Genomic DNA, 20,391 nt, shown 5'->3' on the forward strand with positions numbered 1-20,391 from the left:
AAGCACCAGAATCCAAGCTGCTAAAATTTGCATATTCCACAGTAAAATTAAAGTCGAGTGATCAGAACTAAGAAGCTTTGGAAAAATTATTGTAGTTTTATTTCATATTGATATGTTTCCACTGGTTTACCTTATAATTCATACAGAAAAATTAACTTTTTTTTCTTATAATAGCAGTATGAATTTCTGAAGATATGTTATTAATTTTTTTCTTAAATCTCCACTATTTTGTAGCAGTTGGCATATGTGTGTGAGCTGGCTTCCTTAAATTAGAGATAACTTTCATATCAGATGTAGCTAAAGATTTCATTTCTTATGTTAGCTTTGATTAACTGATTTGAGAGGGGCTTTTGGATCATTGTTTAGAACAATCATCAGGATGAGTTTATTACCCTTTATGCCAATGAATTTTTAGAAATTACGTGTAGACTAATATTTAATTATTTTACTCACAGGCTTTTGAAGATATATATATCAATCAGAGAAAGACTATTAAAATCTTATTAGAATATGCTGACATGATCTTCACATATATCTTCATTCTGGAAATGCTTCTAAAGTGGATGGCATATGGTTTTAAAGCTTATTTCACTAATGCCTGGTACAGGCTGGACTTCATGGTTGTTATTGTATGTACTTTTAAAGAAAAAAAATGAACAACTTTTTAATTTACATTTCACTCTTATTCTTTCACTTATCCTGGATCTTCCTTTTCCTTTTCCCTACGTTTTCACTCACCAACATCCCATCTTTATTCATTTGTAACACTCTATATTTATTCTTTTCTTCTCACTCTAAAATTTACAAAGTCCAGCACTTCTCTTCTGAATTATTGTAATAGTCACCTATGAGCCCTATACTAATAGAATATGTTTCTTGCACATCACTTTGAAAATATTAACCCTAAAATCTATAAATTCTCATTTTTTTACCTTTAAGTCTTAAGTCCAAAATTAGACTACTTATTATAACTTTTACCACTACCACCATAATTCAAACTATTCAAATTTAGATTACTATAATAAATGACAAATAGATATCTCTTTTTTATCCACTGCACACCTTCATTTGATTCTCGACTTAGCAATCAGTGACCTTTGTAAAGTAGAAGTTAGCTCATGTCACTTGCCTTCTTGGGAACTTCCAATAAACACCCCATTTCACAGAGTCCCTGGTTGGTGTAAAGTGTTAACACCCTCAGATGCTAACCTAAAGGTCGGAGGTTCAAATTGAGCCACAGATTCGTCAGAAGAATAGCCCTGACAATCTACTTCCAAAAAATCAGCCATTAAAATCCTATGAATCACAGTTCTACTCTCAAACACAAGGGGTCACTATGACTCAGAAACAACTTGACAGTAACTGTGTTTTTATCACAGAGTAAAAGCCTAAGTCTAGGCCTATAAGTCTCTACATGATCCAAACTTATCTCCTAGTACTCCCTTCTTCCCCCTTCCCCATCTATATACTGTTCCACGAGTACTGAGCTCCTTGCCACTCCTCAAAAATGCGAAGATTATTTCCATCATGTTTTATACTTACTCTTCCCTTCACCTGAAACCTTTGCTAGCTCACCTCATTCATGTCTTTGTTTAAATGACATCTTTGACATCAAGCTTTCCCTTAGTCCTATATTTAAGACTACAACTATTCCAATACCCTTTCCCATCCTCTGCTTTATTCCTCTCCATGGCACTAATATTGTATATTTGCATATATTAATACTAATATATTCATTGCAGGAGCTCTGGTAGCATAGTGGCTAAGTCACTTGCCTGCTAACCAGACGGCTGGCGGTTCAAACCCACCAGCCACTCCTCGGAAGGAAGGTTGGGCAATCCTACTTCCGTAGTGATACTGCCTCGAAAACCCAAGGAGGGGTCGCTATGAGTCGGGGCCGACTCGACGGCACATAACAACAACAACAACAACAATATATTCATTGCTTTTCATTTTTGTTTGTCTTCTCCTACTAAAAGATAAGTTCTATGAGAACAGAAATTTTACACTATTTGGTTCCCTCCTTTATCCCCAGTGCCTAGAAAAATTCCTGTTATATACTACCAAAAACCAAACCAAACTCGCTGCCATCAAGTCAATTTCAACTCATAGTGACCCTCATTGGGTTTTCAAGGCTGTAAATTTTTACAGAAGCAGACTGCCTCATCTTTCTTCTGTGAAAGGGCTGGTGGGTTCAAACCACTGACCTTTTGGTTAACAGCCCAATGCATTAACCACTACACCACCAGAGCTCCTATATTAAGTACTCAATAATTTTAGTTGAATGCACAGATGGCTTCCTATTCTATAGGCAGTTCTATCAGCAATTACAATCTTTGATCAATGACCTACATCATCTGATCTGCATCTTTTAAGTTAATTCTTATAAATTCACCCTCTACTCCAGCCCTACCACACTACACATGCAGCCCATATACCAGTTTCTTAGTCATTGTTCTTATGTGTCTACATCCTTCCATGTTTACATTGATAACATTCTTATTTCATAGCCTGCCACAAGACTATCTCTTGAGTGTAGGGTAAAAAAGAACAAATTTCCCATATATGTTTACTTGAAAATAGAGAAAAAAAATAAGAAAATAGAATGTTCCTTATTACCAGAAAAATTTTATCTATCTTTTCAAGTGATTTTAACATAGAATTATTTTCTTACATTTTTCTGTCTCATTATTTAGATACTTTGAAATGCATGCTAAAGTTTTTTGGAGATTACTTGGTTTGTCTCTGTTTATCTTCTTTGTTACAAATGCAATTTGCATTTTATAGTTTATTTTCATTAAAATTAAAATCAAATTCTATCTACTCTTTTTTTTATTTAGGTCTTTTGTCTTAGCTTAATAGGCAAATCTCAAGAAGATCTAAAACCACTTATATCTATTAAATTCCTACGGGCACTCAGAGTTCTATCTCAATTTGAAAGAATGAAGGTAAGAGAAAATTTTCTAAAATAAACTATAGGTTTTTATTTTAGATAGCTAAATATCCACAAATTAACAATTTGTATCTTTAAAAATATTAATGCAACAAAACCTCATATTCTACTGCATAAAAATAAAAAGGAGTAAGTATGTTAGTTATACATTTTAATATTCTAAGTCTTCATTGCTCATGATATATGAAAACCAGTAAAGATAAACAAAACAACTAATGGTTGAGAGAGAAAATACAATTAAAAAAATCATTCTAATTCACATGGATATATATGAATATTAATAAAATTGTCTCAATTTTAAAAAATACAATGTCAGGAAATGAAACTTTTATTAGCTAACTTTTTTAAATTATAAGAACATTGTGAATTCTAAGTAGTTATTTACTGAGTGAACATATTTCTGCAAGTTTTGATTTTAAAATAAATTTTTTGGGGGAGTGGGGATTCACACATTATAACCATGGATTCTTACCAGTCCTCTCCCTCTCACCCAACTTTAAAGCCTCTTCTGAACAGTGTAAGGGAAGCTGATAGATTGAACCATAAAAAATGACCAATGTTCAATCTTTGGACCTATAATGAAAATTCATATTTTTCAAGCTAATAGAAAAAAATGCAGTTTATGACCCTCAGAAATAATATAAATATTTAGATATACAGTAATCAATTGTGTGCAGAAATGGCAGAAAAAGTCTAATTATACTTTTTATTTCATAATAATAATTGTATTTTATGGCATTTCTGGTTTACTTAGATTGTTTAACATTAATCTGCCTATTGATTACTATTACTCAGTATCACATTCAATGCCATGGTGGGATCTAATATGAAAACTAATTTGTGTTTAACCTGTATACTTTTTATAATTTATGCTATTTTCAAATTACCATTGATTAGGAAGCCATGTACTTAAAGGCATTCCACTTTGTTAAACATAAAATAAAATTAAAAAGTAGATATTTGGTTTAAGTCAAAAATTGATAATTATTATATGAAAATTATTATAAATTCAAGTAAAATATATAATTTCAAATCATGACATGGACATTTACAAGATGATGACATTTCCCTGTGATTTTAAATGAAAATAAGATAAAGACAGGAGAAGGTGGTTCAAGAAAACTGTAATATTGTAATTAAAATGATAAAACAGCTAAATTCAGCACAGATGCAATTTAGTGATAGGAAAATTTGATAGAAGATTCAAGGCTTATTTTCTATAGATGGCCTATTCTCAAATGAAAACAAAAAACCCAGAAATTGGATAAGTGGATAAAACTAAAGTAAATATTTATAATATCAAAAATATGTGTTTTTCCCCCCTTAACAAAGTTAGATACACAGGGCACAAAGAGGCCAAAATCTGCAAGTTTTCTGTCCCTATTTTAGAGAAAAGCAGGAAGAGATTACCTGGAGAAGCTGCTTCTATTTGTTAGAAATTAAGCATTGCAACACTTGATGCCAAATGTTCATGAGAAAGGCAATGAGATAGTAGCCATGGTCAGATCAAGGTTAGGTAAATAGTAGCCATGGTTAGGTCAATGTCAGTACCATATCAGAAGCATTATCTCAACCTCTTGAAGTTCTACAGTTGAATTATCTTTGAAAATAGAGCAAAGAGTATTTTTAAAAGCTACGGGGTACACAGTTAATATTTATGCATTTAATAGGCTTCAGGTGTTGGGTGCTCTTTGTAACCAAAATATTTGTGTCCGTTGTAGCCACTGCTTTATTCTTATATATAAGTATTTTCTAATAGGCATAGAATTTTTTTCAATAGAAGTATCAGTAGACCTCTCAAAACATGTTGTTGTTGTTGTTGTTATGTGCCGTCGAGTCGGACCGGACTCATAGCGACCCCTCCTTAGGTTTCCGATGCAGTATCACTACGGAAGTAGATTGCCCCATCTTCCTTCCGAGGAGTGGCTGGTGGCTTTGAACCATCAGTCTTCTGGTTAGCAGTCAAGTGCCTTAGGCACTATGCTACCAGAGATCCTATCATAAAAAATACCTGAGACCTACTTTTAGAAATAAAATAAAGTGTGATTGAAAGGAAAATTAAAAGTTAAAGTGTATTAGTTAGACTTCCAGTAAGATGGAGGAATAGGCAGACAAGTCGCATAGGCCTTCTTCAACAAAGAAAAGAAAAACCCATTGACAGAGATACAGAAGATAATCCTGGAGCCCTGAGCTTTGAAAGGAACTATTCAGAGTCGATTAGGTACCAACTAGTGGAAAAATCTGAATGAAAACAGTGAGTACAGAGACGGTAGGAGCTGCAGACCATCAGATATTCTGATAGGACCAAGAGCCTGAATATTTCTAAATGGTGTTGGGACATGAGATGTGACCTAAAGATCAGCCCTGGTCATCAATGGCTACAGGATGATGGTGTTGGTGGCCTATGACTAGGAAGGGAAACAGCAAAGAGGGAGACAACCTGAGCTGTTGACTTTCCACTGTCTGGAGGGCACAGCCATTTTGATTGTTTATACGCAGCAGTCATTTTGGATATTTAATGTGATCGAGGGTGCAGCCATTTTGAATGCTTACAAGTGGTGGGTATTTTGGATATTTAAAGTGACCAAAGCTGCAGCCAATTTGAATCTTTATAAGTGGCAAACAGTTTGGATTTTAAAGTGATAACATTCTCACTTTGACTCCAAGGACCTAAGAATAGGCTTTGTTTGCTAGCGTTGGCAGGGACATACAAGAGGCTGATAATAGGAAAGGAGACAGGTGGTGAGTATATACGTGCTGCCAACTAGTGAATAGAGAAGCACAGCACAGTACCCTGATTACATAGAAACATACAAACAAAACAAAGAAAACGAAAATTGTAGGCAAGTAACTCCAACATACAATCACCAATTGAATATAAACACAAAAATATCATAATGCCTCAGAGACAACAGAGCATCAGAGTCCACACAAAGAAGCAAGATAAAGAAGGAGAAACAAGGGACCAGGACACAGACCCAAAACATGTCCATGAGGAAGATGCAGCATTGGAACTCCCTGATAAGGAATCCGAAAGAATTATATTTAGGTGTCTTCAAAGGACTGAGAGACAGATCGAGGAAAACACAGAGAAAACCCTAGAACAATTTCAAAAGACAATATAAGAAAAAAATAACAAAATAACTTAAAAATTAGAAGTGATACAAAATCTACACACAGCAATCCAAAAGATTAATACTAAACTTTCAGAAATAGAAAAGACATTGAATGGGCAAAGGAGCAGAATTGAATCAATGAAAGACAGAATTAGGGAGACTGATGGCAAATACCTGAACACTTCTTTGGAAAGGAATAAATCAGAAAAAAAGATCAAAACAAAATGAAGAAATCCTAAGGTTCATGTGAGATACCATCAAAAGGGATAACCTACGTGTAATCAGAATTCCAGAACAAGAAGAGAAAAATAAAACCACAGAGAAAATTGTCCATAATTTGTTGGAAGAGAATTTTCCTGGTATGACGAAAGACAAGAATATATGCATTCAGGAAGTCCAGCTAATCCCAAATAGGATAGACCCCGAAAGAAAATTACCCAGACATATCATCATCAAACTTACCAAAACCAAAAACAAAGAAAGAATCATGAAAGCAGCATAGGAAAAGCAGAAAGTTACCTACAAGGGGCAACCATTAAGACTAAGTTCAGATTTCTCAACAGAAACCATGCAGGCAAGAAGATAATGGGATGGTATATATAAAACCCTGAAAGAGAAAAATTTCCAACCAAGAATTACGTACCCAGCAAAATTGTCCTTTAGATATGACGGTCAAATTAGGACATTCCCAGATAAGCAGAAATTAAGGGAATTTGTTAAGACCAGACCAACCTTACAAGAGATGGTAAAAGAAGTCCTTTGGACAGAGAAGCAACAACAGCCAACAACAACTGACCATTAACACACATGATGATGTAACCCAGAAACCAACCCGGCTATGGAAGTATCCAAAGTAAATAAGCCTACAAGATTGTAAACAGGCAACCAGAGACATCAATTGACAAATAAAGACAACTACAAACCAAAAAGAGGGAAAAAACTGTGTCATTACAGAACTTCTAGATGGTAGGGATGTCAAGACAATTACAAGATGGAATGAACTGTTCTAAACTTGGGAAGAAAACTATAAATCACAGGGTAACTTCAAAGAAAACTGATAAACCTTCACATCAAAATAAAAAAGAAGACCAGCACAAATATTTAGCAAATACTAAAATAATAACAACAAAAGAAGTGATAACACGATTCACAAACAAAACAGGCTCAGTATAGAAAATTATATGGAACGAAGAAATTGACACCACAAAAAAGCACATAACAGAAATGACAGCAACAAATTCATATTTACAGATAATTACATATCTGGCAAGAGACTTATCTCTAAGATTTATAGAAAACTCCAATACCTCAACAGCAAAGGGATTAACAATCCAATTGAAAAATGGACAGAAGACACAGATAGACATTTCACCAAGGAGGATATTGAGGTGCCCAGCTAATACAGGAAGAGATGCTCACAATCATTGGCCATCAGAAGATGCAAATCAAAACAATGAGATTTTGTCTCACCCCAGCACTGATAGCAAGGTTCAATGAGACAGAAAATAACAAATGCTGACATGGGTGTGGAGAGATTAGGACTCTCATACACTGCTGATGGGACTGTGAAGTGACACAACCACTGTGGAAAGCAATATGGCAATTCCTTGGAAAGCTGGAATTGGAGATACCATTTGACCCAACAATCCCATTATTAGGTATATATCCTAGAGAGGTGAGAGCCAAGTCAAGAACAGATACATGCACACACATGTTCATTGCAGCACTATTTACAATAGCAAAAAGTTGGAAACAACCTACATGCCCATCAGCAGAAGGATGGATGACCAAACTATGGTACATACACATAATGGAATGCTATGCAGCACTAAAGAATACCGTAGAGTCTGCAAAACACCGCATAATATGGATGAACTTGGAGGACATTATGTTGAGTGAAATAAGTCAATCACAGAAGGACAAATATAATATTAGTTCATTGTTGTGGAGGGTCAAGGAAAGGTTTATATATGAGGGAAACTTTGTTGGATGCCAGGCGTGGGAGGGGAGGGGAGGGAACACCACACACACACACAAAATGCGTTGACCCATGTCACTTTAGTTTTGTATTTGTATTGAAATCACTGTACATAAATTATATTTCAATAAAATGCATTAAAAAAGCATTAGTTAAAGGACAGAAAACCAAGGAATATAAGCAAGAAAGTATAGGTAAAAAGATAAGAATCCAGCAAGGCTTGAGGGAAGAGAAGAAACAGTAAGATGGGAGAGGAGGGTCAAAAGTGTACAGGTTAAGATAAAGATAAAGAAATAGTGAAGATTAAAATTATCCTATTGGATTTAGCAATACATTCTTATTTGCCATAGTAGCTTTAGTGGAGTGATAAAGATAAAATTCTGATTGTAATATTAAAGAATGGACTGAAGAAATGACAACAGTGATTGTACATATTGCTGTTATTCAATGGAAAGTTTAGGTGGTGGGTCATCTCCCAAACTTCCATTCTGGAGTGATTGATCAGTGATAAAGAGTAGTTCAATGAGGAAGGTAGAGATTTGTAAGGTGTAGTATTTCTTGAAACAATCTCCTCATTTGACTTCACTGATCCTATTCAAAACTAAACCAAACTCACTGGCATTGAATTGATTCTGACTCACAGTGACCCCTACTGGGTTTCTAAGACTATAAATCTTTATAGAAGCAGACCGCTCCTTCTTTCTTCCACAGAGAAGCTTGTGGGTTTGAACCACTAATCTTTTAGTTAGCAGTCATATACCTTAACCACTACACCACCAGAGCTCTTCACTGATACTATAATCTCTTAGTTTTCCTCTTATTTCTCCCAACACTCCTCCATTGCGTACTTTGTATGCTCATCTTCCTTGAGTTTGAATCTTCAAGACTTATATCTAGGTTCATTTTCTCTCATTTTATATGCTCTCTAGATGATCTCATATATGCATACAGGTTTAATTATCTTGCCCATTCATGGACAGCATAGAAAATTAATAAACTTGTGTTAGATCAGTGAAATAATTATTTCTAGTGTTTATACTAGTCAGCTCTGTTGCCTTTCATTTTTTTTTAAGTATAAAGATTTAGAGTATTTACAGTTTTAATGTATATCTTTAAATTGAATTTCTATTTTGATTATTCAAATACAAGAATGTGGGCTATTAAATGTTTAGAGATAGCTACTTCTTGCTCAACACATTACATCAGTTAGTATTTTCAATATTATCAGATGTTAAAGTAGTTTCGTATTTCTTGCCTAAAACCTGCATATTCATTTTTTTATATGCCAGGTGGTTGTAAGAGCTTTGATAAAAACAACCCTACCCACTGTAAATGTGTTTCTCATCTGCCTTATGATCTGGCTGGCGTTCAGCATCCTGGGAGTACACTTATTTGCTGGCAAGTTCTATGAATGCATTGATCCAACAAGCGGAGAAAGGTTTCCTCTATCTGAAGTTATTAATAAGAGTCAGTGTGAAAGCCTTGTGTTTAATGAACCCATGCCATGGGAGAATGCAGAACTGAACTTTGATAATGTTGGAAATGGTTTCCTTTCATTGTTTCAAGTTGTAAGTAACCTTTGGATATTTTTAAATCAGTTATATGTTCATCTGTATTGTTAGTTAAGTGTAAAGGACAAAATGTGGATGTTTGACACACTTAGTTAGAAAATATTTTAGCAAATACTAACTAGTGAATATGTATGATGGGACACACTATGCTAGACTCAACTGGGAAGACAAAAATGAAATACAGTCCCTGCACAGTAGGGAGAAGGAAGTGGAGATGAAGAGCAGGAACTGGGAAAGCCTATGTCTACCACCACTGTTAAAGCCATGGGGTCACAATTCTTTGGTCCAATTCAGGTCACCACTGTTTCATCTGTTTGTTTGTTTTCCTATTAAGTTATTTGAGCAATGACTACTCAGTGACCCAACATCCAGCAGAGCTGAAGAGAGAGAGAGCATTTTCATCTTATCTCTCCAATAGAAAAAAAACACATGTCTAGAACTTACAAGTAACTATGACACTTGGGTAGCATGTATTTATTTATTTAACCATCTATCCATTGTGGAAGGAAGACTGGGCAATCTACTTCCATAAAGATTTATGAAAATAAGAAACCCAAAGGGGGTCGCTATGAGTCAGAATCGACTCAATGGTAGTGAGTTTGGTGTTTTGTTTAATCTATTCATTAATATTATCTTAAAATATTTAAAATTATTAGCTACAAACAAACTAAATAATTTAAAAGATCACATAAATACAATAATAAAAATGTCAAAACGATCCCAATTACACAGTACATTGAAGTGTGGTGAGCCTTACTAATCAAATGCTTCAGTGCTATTAATGCACTAAGTTTTACACTTTATTTTTTGTGAACCATGAGATTCCCATAAGAATTAAAAAAAAACCATGTCATTTCTGCAGGCAACATTTAATGGATGGATTACGATTATGAATTCAGCAGTTGATTCTATTGATGTAAGTACAATGTAATCTAAGAGTCATTAAGAGTCAAGCAAAGTCATTTTTGCAGTTCAAGACATAATTACACCACTAACATGGTAAAAAGAAAATGTCTATGCTAGATAGAAATTCAATACATTTCAGATTATTTGAGTATTCATGAATCATGAAATTCTTTCAGGAGTATATGCAATGGTTGTGGGCCCATAGGTCCATTTGAAGGATTGTCAGACTTTTTAAGAATGATTAAACCGATGCAATAAACTTTAAAATCCAAATAAATAAGGCAATGACACCACTTCATAACAAAGAGAAATTGTTATTTCAAATAGTATTGTTGGACTTTCTTGGCATGCATGGTTTTATAGGTCTGTTTTAAAAGTTGATATCAATATCTTGCTTTTCTTTTAATTAACATTTAGGTAGAAATGCAACCTAATTTTGAAGACAACATCTATATGTATTGTTACTTTACCAACTTTATTATCTTTGGACTATTTCTCCCCCTGAGTATGCTGATTGGTTCCATTGTTGCTAATTTCAACAAGCACAAAATGAAGATAAGTATAAATATTCTTTGCTTGGTCAAAGCCTGAAAAAAAAATCAAACATACTTATAAAACACCCTACCTCAAATAACTGATTACTTTTGGGTTCTGTTTAATGTTGTTTTATTTTATATTTATCTAAGAAATATAGTAGGAGCTCTGGTAGCATAGTGCCTAAGGTGCTTGACTGCTAACCAGAAGGCTGGTTGTTCAAACCCACCAGCCACTCCTCAGAAGGAAGATGGGGCAATCTACTTCCACAGTGATACTGCCTCGGAAACCCAAGGAGGGGTCACTATGAGTCGGGTCCAACTCGATGGCACATAACAAAAAATATAGTTATTGATTAAAGTTCCTGCTTATAGATGAACCTTTCTGAAAGTTCATCTTTGCATTGTTTTCTATATTCAAGATAAGCAGAAATTTAATAGCTAAAAATTGGAACATTTTCTACTTATATATTTTGTAAATAATAATGTGCTAAAAAACAAATAAGTAATATTAGTGTATAGATGCACAAATAATTGAAGAGCTCAAAAAAAAAGTGCACTCTTTTTGTCTCTGATATATTCAAAGTCCACACAGTCATAAAACACTATGGACATTTCTAGAAGTTAGAATAGCTCCATCTTCTGCAAGTAGAGAGAGTCATAAATCCAAATTGATGGTCTAAATAGTTGTTGCTGTTGTTGTTATGTGCCATTGAGTCAGACCTGACTCATAGCAACCCCTCCTTGGATTTCCGAGGTGGTATCACTACGGAAGTAGATTGCCCCATCTTCCTTCCAAGGAGTGGCTGGTAGATTTGAACCACCAGCCTTCTGGTTAGCAGTCAAGTGACTTGGGCACTATAATGCTTGAAATTAAAAAGGGAGACTCTCCAAACAAAGACATCTACAAGACAGATGTCTGACTCGGTGGCACATTACAACAATAACAACAATCTTTATGGAAACAGATTGCCACACCTTCCTCCCACCAAGCAGTTGGGGAGTTAACCTTTCCATTAACAGCCTAGTGCTTAACCACTGCAGAACTCCTTAAAGCAACATAAGAACATGTAAAAATACATACACAACCAATTCCATTTTTTCCTGCTCATTGAAAGAAAGAAACCAACCTTACTTGAAGCTACTGAGTTCAACTTTTCTTAATAAACCTTTCCAGATATACCCAGTGCCTTTTCCTTTTTTCTTCACTACTAAAATTGGTTCCTCAGGAGACTGATAAGTGAAAATAGGATTGACTACCCACAGGAAAGTCCACTAAGAGATTATTGAATCTCTCAGTCATTACCATTATCTGTATTTCTTATCAATTTTTGTACAGAAAGTGAGACATATTCAATCCATTATTTATTTCTTTGTAATGAAAGTTTTTTAGAAAAGGTTAAATCAATAACTTCCAAATCTCTTGCAAAATGTGTATTAGTAAAAGAAGGAATCTGGATTAAATGTGATTTTTAATAATTTTTTCTATCATTTCTTTACCAGGGAGGGTCAAATATCTTTATAACAGTAAAACAGAAGAAACTGTGCCGTGGCCTGAAGAAGCTGATGTCTGAAGACTCTCAAAATCCAATACCTCGCCCAGCAGTGAGAAAATATCTAGATTTTTGATGCTTCAAAAAATGTCCTTTATATATATTCTTCTAAAATGAAGGGTTTTTTTCTAACTCTTAAAAAAATTTCAGTAAATTTTAAAAACATGTTCTTGACAAAACTTTTAGTGGTTGTTATTTTTGTTTAAGTATTATAATTGTAATTTGGTAAAAATTTTGGCCCCTCACTTATACTCCTATTTATTCATTTATTTATTTATGTATCCTCCTATTTATTCTAGAAAATAAGTTGTAGAATTTAAAGATTATGTGTGTGTTTGTGTGTGTGTGTGTATGTCATTAATGATATTATTATATGCTTTTTTTTTTTTTCCTCACAGAACAAGTTTCAAGGATTCATCTTTGGCCTGGTGATGAACAAAATTTTTAGTATCATCATCATGGTTCTTATCTTTGCACATGCACTGATCCTTATGATGGAAAGTGAGGATGAGAGTCCACAAATGGAGATTGCTTTGTACTGGATTAACACAATTTTTGTTTTGCTGTACACTGGAGAATGTTTACTGAAGCTCATCTCTTTCCGTTGTTACTATTTCACCATTGGATGGAATATTTTTGATTTTATGGTGGTCATTTTCTCTATTACAGGTAAGATTTTGCTTCTTGTTGTTGTTATGTGCCGTCGAGTTGGACCCCATTCATAGCGACCCCTCCTTGGGTTTCTGAGGCAGTATCTCTATGGAAGTAGATTGCCCAAACTTCCTTCTGAGGAGTGACTGGTGGGTTTGAACCACCAGCATTCTGGTTAGCAGTCAAGTGCCTTAGGCACTATGCTACCAGAGCACCTAGATTTTGCTTAGTCATATTTTTATTTGTAGTAATAGTATATCATGAAAGCTTTTTATAGTAAATGTCTTTTGAAACATAATCTGTCAACAAGTAAGAGAGGTTATTGTTAGCTACTGTGAAGTTGACTCCAACTCATGACAATCTTATCTACAAAAAAACATAAAATGTTGCTTGGCCCTGAATCATCCTCACAATTGCCAATATATTTTAGTTCAACATTATGGCTTTATGCCTATCCATTCAATTCTTTGGCCTTCTACTTCAATGGATATGATATGCTCCTCTAGTGATTGATCTTTTTTGATGATATGAACAAAGCAAGAAAGTTGGGCAGTGTTCAGTTGTGATCCATAAAATTTCCACTGGCCAATTTTTGGAATTAGATCACCAGGCCTCTCTCCCTAGTCTGTGTTAGTCTGGAAGCTGTGCTTTACATTGTCTGCCATGGGTGACTCTGCTGGGATTTGAAGTACTCGTAGCATAGCTTCCGCTAGCACAGTATTACAAACTGGTGAACAGCTTGTTGAAAAGGGGATCTCCTTTTTATTTCTAACATAAGTGCCTTATATTTTTCATATATTCATACTTATGCCCATACCTTATAGATAACAGATATTCAAAACTATTTCTAGAGTTAATAACATAGACTTTCTTCTACAAAACATCAGGTAAATGCTTAATTAAGTCTTTGGTGTATATCAGACATTAATTTTCCAGTATAACACTGGAAGAATTTTTATATGTTAGCATGACATAGTCTTTCAAATTTCATACTTTTCCTTCCCTTTAGCCCCTAAAGCTTCCAGAATACTAGAATTTTATACTTTAATATATTTGTTACAAATTTCATCTAATCCTAGACATCTCACTCTTCTACTGAACAAATATCTATATTCGATTACCTTCTTTGTGAATAGATATTATGCTATAATAAGCAAAGAATTCAGCAGTAAACAATATTAGCATAAACTTTGTATGAGCATAGTTTATAGTCTATTAAGGGATGCAGATAATCAAATTGCACATTTTAATGATATGTTATTAAGTCTATGATATGGAAAGCACATGGTGCTATAGCAACATAACAGAGTGGGGGATGCCTAATCAGCAAGTAGGGTTACAGACAATTTCCTGTTGTTGTTGCTGTTGTTGTTGTGTGCCATCGAGTTGGAGCCGACCCATAGCGATCCCTCCTTGGGTTTCCGAGGCAGTATCACTACGGGAGTAGATTGCCCCATCTTCCTTCCGAGGAGTGGCTGGTGGGTTTGAACCACCAGCCTTCTGGTTAGCAGTCAATTGCCTTAGGCACTACGCTATCAGAGCTCCCAGAAAATTTCCTAGGAGACATGAAATCCAAATAGAGATCTATTAGTTAAGGAAGTAACCAAACAAAGAATTGAGAAAAAAAAAAGTGATTCAAGGAGAGAGATATTTGTTTAGTATCTGGATCCCAATAACACACAAACTGAAATGTAAGCTCCATGAGAACAGGGACAATACTTGAACATTTATTATGTGTCAAGCACTAATCTAGCTATTAGTAGTGAAGAAGCACGTAAACTCTCTGTCTAGTTATGTTCACACATGCAGTAGTTGGTTGAATCCATGAAATTAATTGTTGATTGAAAAGTATAAGAAACTTGATTGAAACATACATAAAGACATGATGGTTCTGGCAGGGAGAACACAGAGGAATTATAGAATTAAAGAGCTTGGTGCAATGGTTAAGTGTTTAGCTTCTAACCTCAAGGTTGGGGGATCAGACCCAGCCAGTGGCTCCATGGGAGAAAGACCTAGCAATTTTTTTCATGCAAAGATGACAGCTTAGAAAACCCTATGGGACAGTTATACTCTGTCACAGGGGTTGTTATGAGTAGAAATCTACTCAACAGCACTGTTCTGATTACCTAGTGCCGCTCTGACAAGAATATATCACAAATGGAATGGCCTTAACAAACAGGAGTTTATTCTCTAACAGTTTGGAGGCTTTAAGTCCAAATTCAAAGTGCCAGGCTCTAGGGGGCTGGGTGAAAGCCCCTCAACATTGGGGTCCAGCTCTGCCTCCTGCTCCTGGCCCACTGGAGCTAGAGGCGTTTCTTCACTCCAACAGCTGCTGGCTACTGAGGCTGAGAAGCCCAAGGTTGACAAGTAAAAAGGCACAGTCCCGATGTTACCAAACCACAGGGCAGGTCATTAATTCAAGTTCATCGTAAGTCTCAAGGTCGGCAGAGCATGGCAGGCTGCTGAACAATAACATGTTTACATTCAGGCTCTAAGCATGCCATTAGCTACAGACAATTCCCAAAGCTGTTTCTTATGTATAGGAAGCAGACCACACACCCAAAGGCAGCTACTTAGCTGTTCCCAGGAGATTCCACCATGGAGTTGATGACCAGTCTCATCATGGGGAATGCTACATCCAGCTGCCCAGCTACTCAACCAGGCCCAGCCAAGTTGACACACAAACTGAACTATCACAGGCACCTAAAAATATGAGCTTGAAATGAGAGTGACTGAATCAGAAAGCTGGAAGAAAAGGAAATTGTGGACCAAGAGAGAGAAAGAGAGAGGGAGCTGTTTGAATTGGAAGTTTCAGAAGGTTGTGTATCCTGGGGGTAGAATGTGGCCACAGATATGGATAACTCAAGTACAATGAGGAAGAAAATTAGTAAAGTTGAGAAGGCCAAGGACAGAGGCTACTGCTGGAATGGGTTGTTGATTGTTGATAGTTGGTACTAGGGTAGAGAGAGAGACAGTGGGTCAAGTAGTAAAATATCAATGAATATGAATGAGGGGGAAGCAGTAGATAACAGAACAGTAGGAAATGGTATAGCTGAATGGTATTATCCATGAAGTATAAGAAATTAGGGGGGAAAATGTGAAGAGGAATGATCTGGAAATCACATTCCATCTTTCCACCCTGAGAAACATGGAGGAGTAAAGGAGAATGAGCTACCTACAATGAGAGGATTGTAAGAAAAATCATGTCCTCATGAAAGATTTCAGATTTAAAAAGAGTTGAAGATTTAGTGAAGAGAATATAGAGAAATTGATTTACAATGAAATGGAGATACTTCTTGCATAATGGAAGAGTTTAAAAGATTGGGAAGGAATAAGAACTTGGGTCAGGGAGAAGTTTCACAAGAGCACTTATGGGAATAAGGTTATAGAGAGATAGTACATCAGAGGAACTGCCATCTTGGACAATAAGCAAATTTAACAGAAATGTGAGGCATAATCCTTCCAGATTCAGCAAATATACTATCTCAGAAGCTTCATTCCCTGGAGAAGGGTATTGTGCTTGGTAAAGTAGAGGATCAGCAAAAAAGGGGAAGACCCTCAACAAAATAGGGACACAATGGCTGAAATCATGAGCCAAGTATAGCAAGGATTGTAAGGATGGTGCACAACTAGGCAGTGTTTCGTTCTGTTGTACATAGGGTCTCTATGAGTTGGAGTTGACTCAATGGCACCCAACAAACAGCAACAGAAGCTTCATGAGATTCTCCCCTCCCCACTTTCTCACTCAAAAAGAAACCACACTGTCTAGTTCTTCTTGGTTTTTTTTTCATTTTATTTTTTTTTTTTTTTGGTCCCCCCCTCCATTTTGCTCAAGGATTCTTGAACACTTGTCTAAAAATGTTACGGGCAAGGAATTTTTCTTCTTTTTTTTCTATTTTTTTCCTTTTAATATTGTTTTTTATTTCTTCTTTTATATATTTCTTGACTCTTCTTAATTGATCCTCCATGTCTTTTATATTTCTGTCATATTTTCTATCTGTCTTGTTGAAATCGTGAGGTTTATGTCATCCTATCTTTCTATTCACTAATTTGCTCAGCTCGACTTGTCCTGCCACCTGGATCATCTGTATCTATGAGTTCTAATTTGAATCATCTATGCATGTTTCCCACAATGGTTCCTCTCTAGCTTGTCTTTCAATATTTCTTTTCCAAAATTTTGTGAAATTTCCTACTTCCTTATTAGTACCTGTTTCTATTGTTGATGCTGACATGGATTAATTCACTTTTTAAATATTCCTTCTTTCATTTAAATGAAGTTTGAGAAATGTGTTTCTATTAGCTTTCTAATTGGACATTAATTATTACTTTATTCTGTGGAAGAGGCTATGATAAATTTACCCAGGAACTTATCATAAGTTTTCTATTTTCCTAGTTTTATGAAGAATTATCTGATGAATGTATGTATACAAAATTTTGGGCCACTCACCTGTTAATGACCATAGGGCAAAGATAAAAGATTTGTCTATTTCTACAAGAAAGGTTATAAATTTAAATTTTCTTGAAATTGATCTGAGAATGCCCAAGATACTTTTCTTCATATCCCATAAAATAAACAACTTCATACAACAAAAATTAATCCCTATGTATCTAGTTTTTTGTTTGCTTGATTTTTTTCAGGAAGTAGACTTCTTTGTCAATCTCTGGAAATTATCAAGTGTCCTTGTTGCTGCATTCATTAATTACTGAACTTCCCTTTCATGGTCAATAACTCTTGTTTGTATCTTTTATGGAAATTATAATTTTACTTTATTTCATACTTATTATCTATGTTTTACTACCATCCTTGCCTATGTACCCAACACTTTTACAAAAAAGTTCTGTGAGGCTAGAGACTCATTTATGCATTTCACACTTAAAGCTCAGTAGGGAACAAATTCTACCTATGAAATAAGAACATTTAATTTAATTACAATCTTTGAGTAACTGAATGCTAGATATTTTTGTAATTATATTTCTGAAATATGTCTTTATGCCTTGTTTTGTAATTAAAGTATCTATCTCTACTTTCTAGATTATAAGGTCTTTAAGGGCAGAAACTATGTAATTGTTCTTTGCATATTTGAATTACATCTTCATTAGAAATGACATTAAATAAAAGGTGGAATTAACAAAATTCCTTAAGCCAAGAACAGTCAAAAAAAAAATCATGACTACTAACCTAAATTATAGATTTATGCCATCTTTGATTCCAGAAGTATTTGATCCATAATACTCTTTATAATACAGAAGAATTGCCTTCCAAATTTTGCTAGATACCCTATGCATTGACACATTTAAAATTTGGCTAACCCAACCTTCAAATATGTGTTACTGTTAAATGTGATGGATTAATCAAATCATTGTAATCTATAGAACCAACAATGAAATATAATTTATATTCCTCTAAATACAATTGCATTTGAATAATTTTATTTACTGCTTTATCTTTTTTCCATTCCAAGGACTATTTCTACCTATAATGGTAGGATACTACCTTGTATCTCCTTCCCTTGTCCAACTGATACTTCTCTCCCGGATCATCCACATACTGCGTCTTGGGAAAGGACCAGAAGCGTTCCATAATCTACTGCTTCCTTTGATGCTGTCCCTCCCAGCATTGCTAAACCTCAGTCTTCTCATATTCCTGCTCATGTTTGTTTATGCCATCTTTGGAATGTACAACTTTGCCTATGTTAAAAAGGAAGCAGGAATCAATGATGTATCCAACTTTGAAACTTTTGGCAGCAGTATACTTTGCATTTTTCAGGTTACCATAGTTGCTGGTTGGGATGGGATGCTTAGTGCAATTTTCAACAGTAAATGGTCAGATTGTGATCCTGATAAAATTAACCCTGGGACTCAGATTAAAGGAGATTGTGGTAACCCTTATATAGGGATTATCTATTTTGTCAGTTATATCCTCATATCATGGCTGATCATTATAAATATGTACATTGTTGTTATCATGGAGTTCTTTAATATTGTTTCTAAAAAACAAGCCAAGACTTTGAGTGAAGATGATTTCAGGAAGTTTTTTCAGGTGTGGAAGAGGTTTGATCCTGATAGGACCCAATACATAGACTCTAGCAAGCTTTCAGATTTTGCAGCTGCCCTTGACCCTCCTCTGCTCATGTTAAAACCAAATAAAGGCCAGCTCATTGCCATGGATCTTCCCATGGCTGTTGGGGACCGAATTCACTGTCTTGACATCTTACTTGCTTTTACAAAGAGAGTTTTGGGTAAAGATGAGAAGATGGAGAAAGTCCTTTCAGAGATAGAAACTGGATTTATGTTAGCAAACCCTTTTAAGATCACATATGAGCCAATTACTACTACCCTAAAACGAAGACAAGAGGCAGTATCAGCCACCATCATTCAACGTGCTTATAAAAGTTACCGTTTGAGGCAAAATGAAAAAAATGCAGCAAATATTCATATGATAGATGACGATGTAGATGTTAAAGGTACTAAAGAAGTTATCCATTTTGATAAAGCAAAGGAAAAGTCAATTATTCAAAGCCAGATCTAATCCCACTTACCACTCATTCACTTTCCTCATATATTGCAAAATGTTAAAAGTTTAAACCATAAATAAAATCAAAGGTCAATTGTTTACAACCTACGGAAGTTAAGCATATATTCACAAGGCTGCATGCCAAACTCATTTTTTTACTCCAGAAGACTGGCAGTTCAAACCCACCAGCCACTCCTCGGAAGGAAGGTTGGGCAATCCTTCTTCTGTAGTGATACTGCCTCGGAAACCCAAGAAGGGGTCGCTATGAATTGGAGCCAACTCGACGGCACATAACAACAACAACATATTCAGTTTAATCAATCAGGAAAGACAACTCCCTTGTTATTGCTGAAGTGGGTTAACAGGGTTGAAATTGCCATTGGACAATGCAATGTTCATTTTCTCTACCTGGCTTAGATGGCACTTTTCCTCTTCTGGAGGATAGGAGAGGTGATGGTAGGGATTAGCAGTAAAATAGTCTTTCTTGTATATGTTATGACTGCGTGATGGACTTTAAGTTACCACTGATATGACTTAGTCACAAATAAGTTCTGTCTTAATGTGAAATGGTGTTTAAAAAATAGTGAAGAGCTGTGGGTCATTAAATCATAAACTT

General features: G+C 35.2%; 1 protein-coding gene across 1 annotated transcript in view; it reads left to right on the forward strand.

Annotated features, from left to right (window-relative positions):
• Positions 1 to 19,790, forward strand: part of SCN7A (sodium voltage-gated channel alpha subunit 7) — a 79,552-nt gene extending 59,762 nt beyond the window's left edge. The window contains exons 17-24 of the mRNA XM_007947371.1: positions 456 to 629; positions 2,841 to 2,948; positions 9,337 to 9,615; positions 10,481 to 10,534; positions 10,942 to 11,079; positions 12,558 to 12,662; positions 13,009 to 13,279; positions 18,724 to 19,790. Of these exons, the coding sequence (XP_007945562.1) occupies positions 456 to 629; positions 2,841 to 2,948; positions 9,337 to 9,615; positions 10,481 to 10,534; positions 10,942 to 11,079; positions 12,558 to 12,662; positions 13,009 to 13,279; positions 18,724 to 19,790 (2,196 nt within the window). The remainder of the gene's footprint in view (positions 1 to 455; positions 630 to 2,840; positions 2,949 to 9,336; positions 9,616 to 10,480; positions 10,535 to 10,941; positions 11,080 to 12,557; positions 12,663 to 13,008; positions 13,280 to 18,723) is intronic.
• Positions 19,791 to 20,391: the final 601 nt, after the last annotated feature.

The sequence above is a fragment of the Orycteropus afer genome, unplaced genomic scaffold, assembly GCF_000298275.1.
Source record: "Orycteropus afer afer isolate SDZICR_OR568_19922 unplaced genomic scaffold, OryAfe1.0 scaffold00001, whole genome shotgun sequence".
NCBI lineage: Eukaryota > Metazoa > Chordata > Mammalia > Tubulidentata > Orycteropodidae > Orycteropus > Orycteropus afer.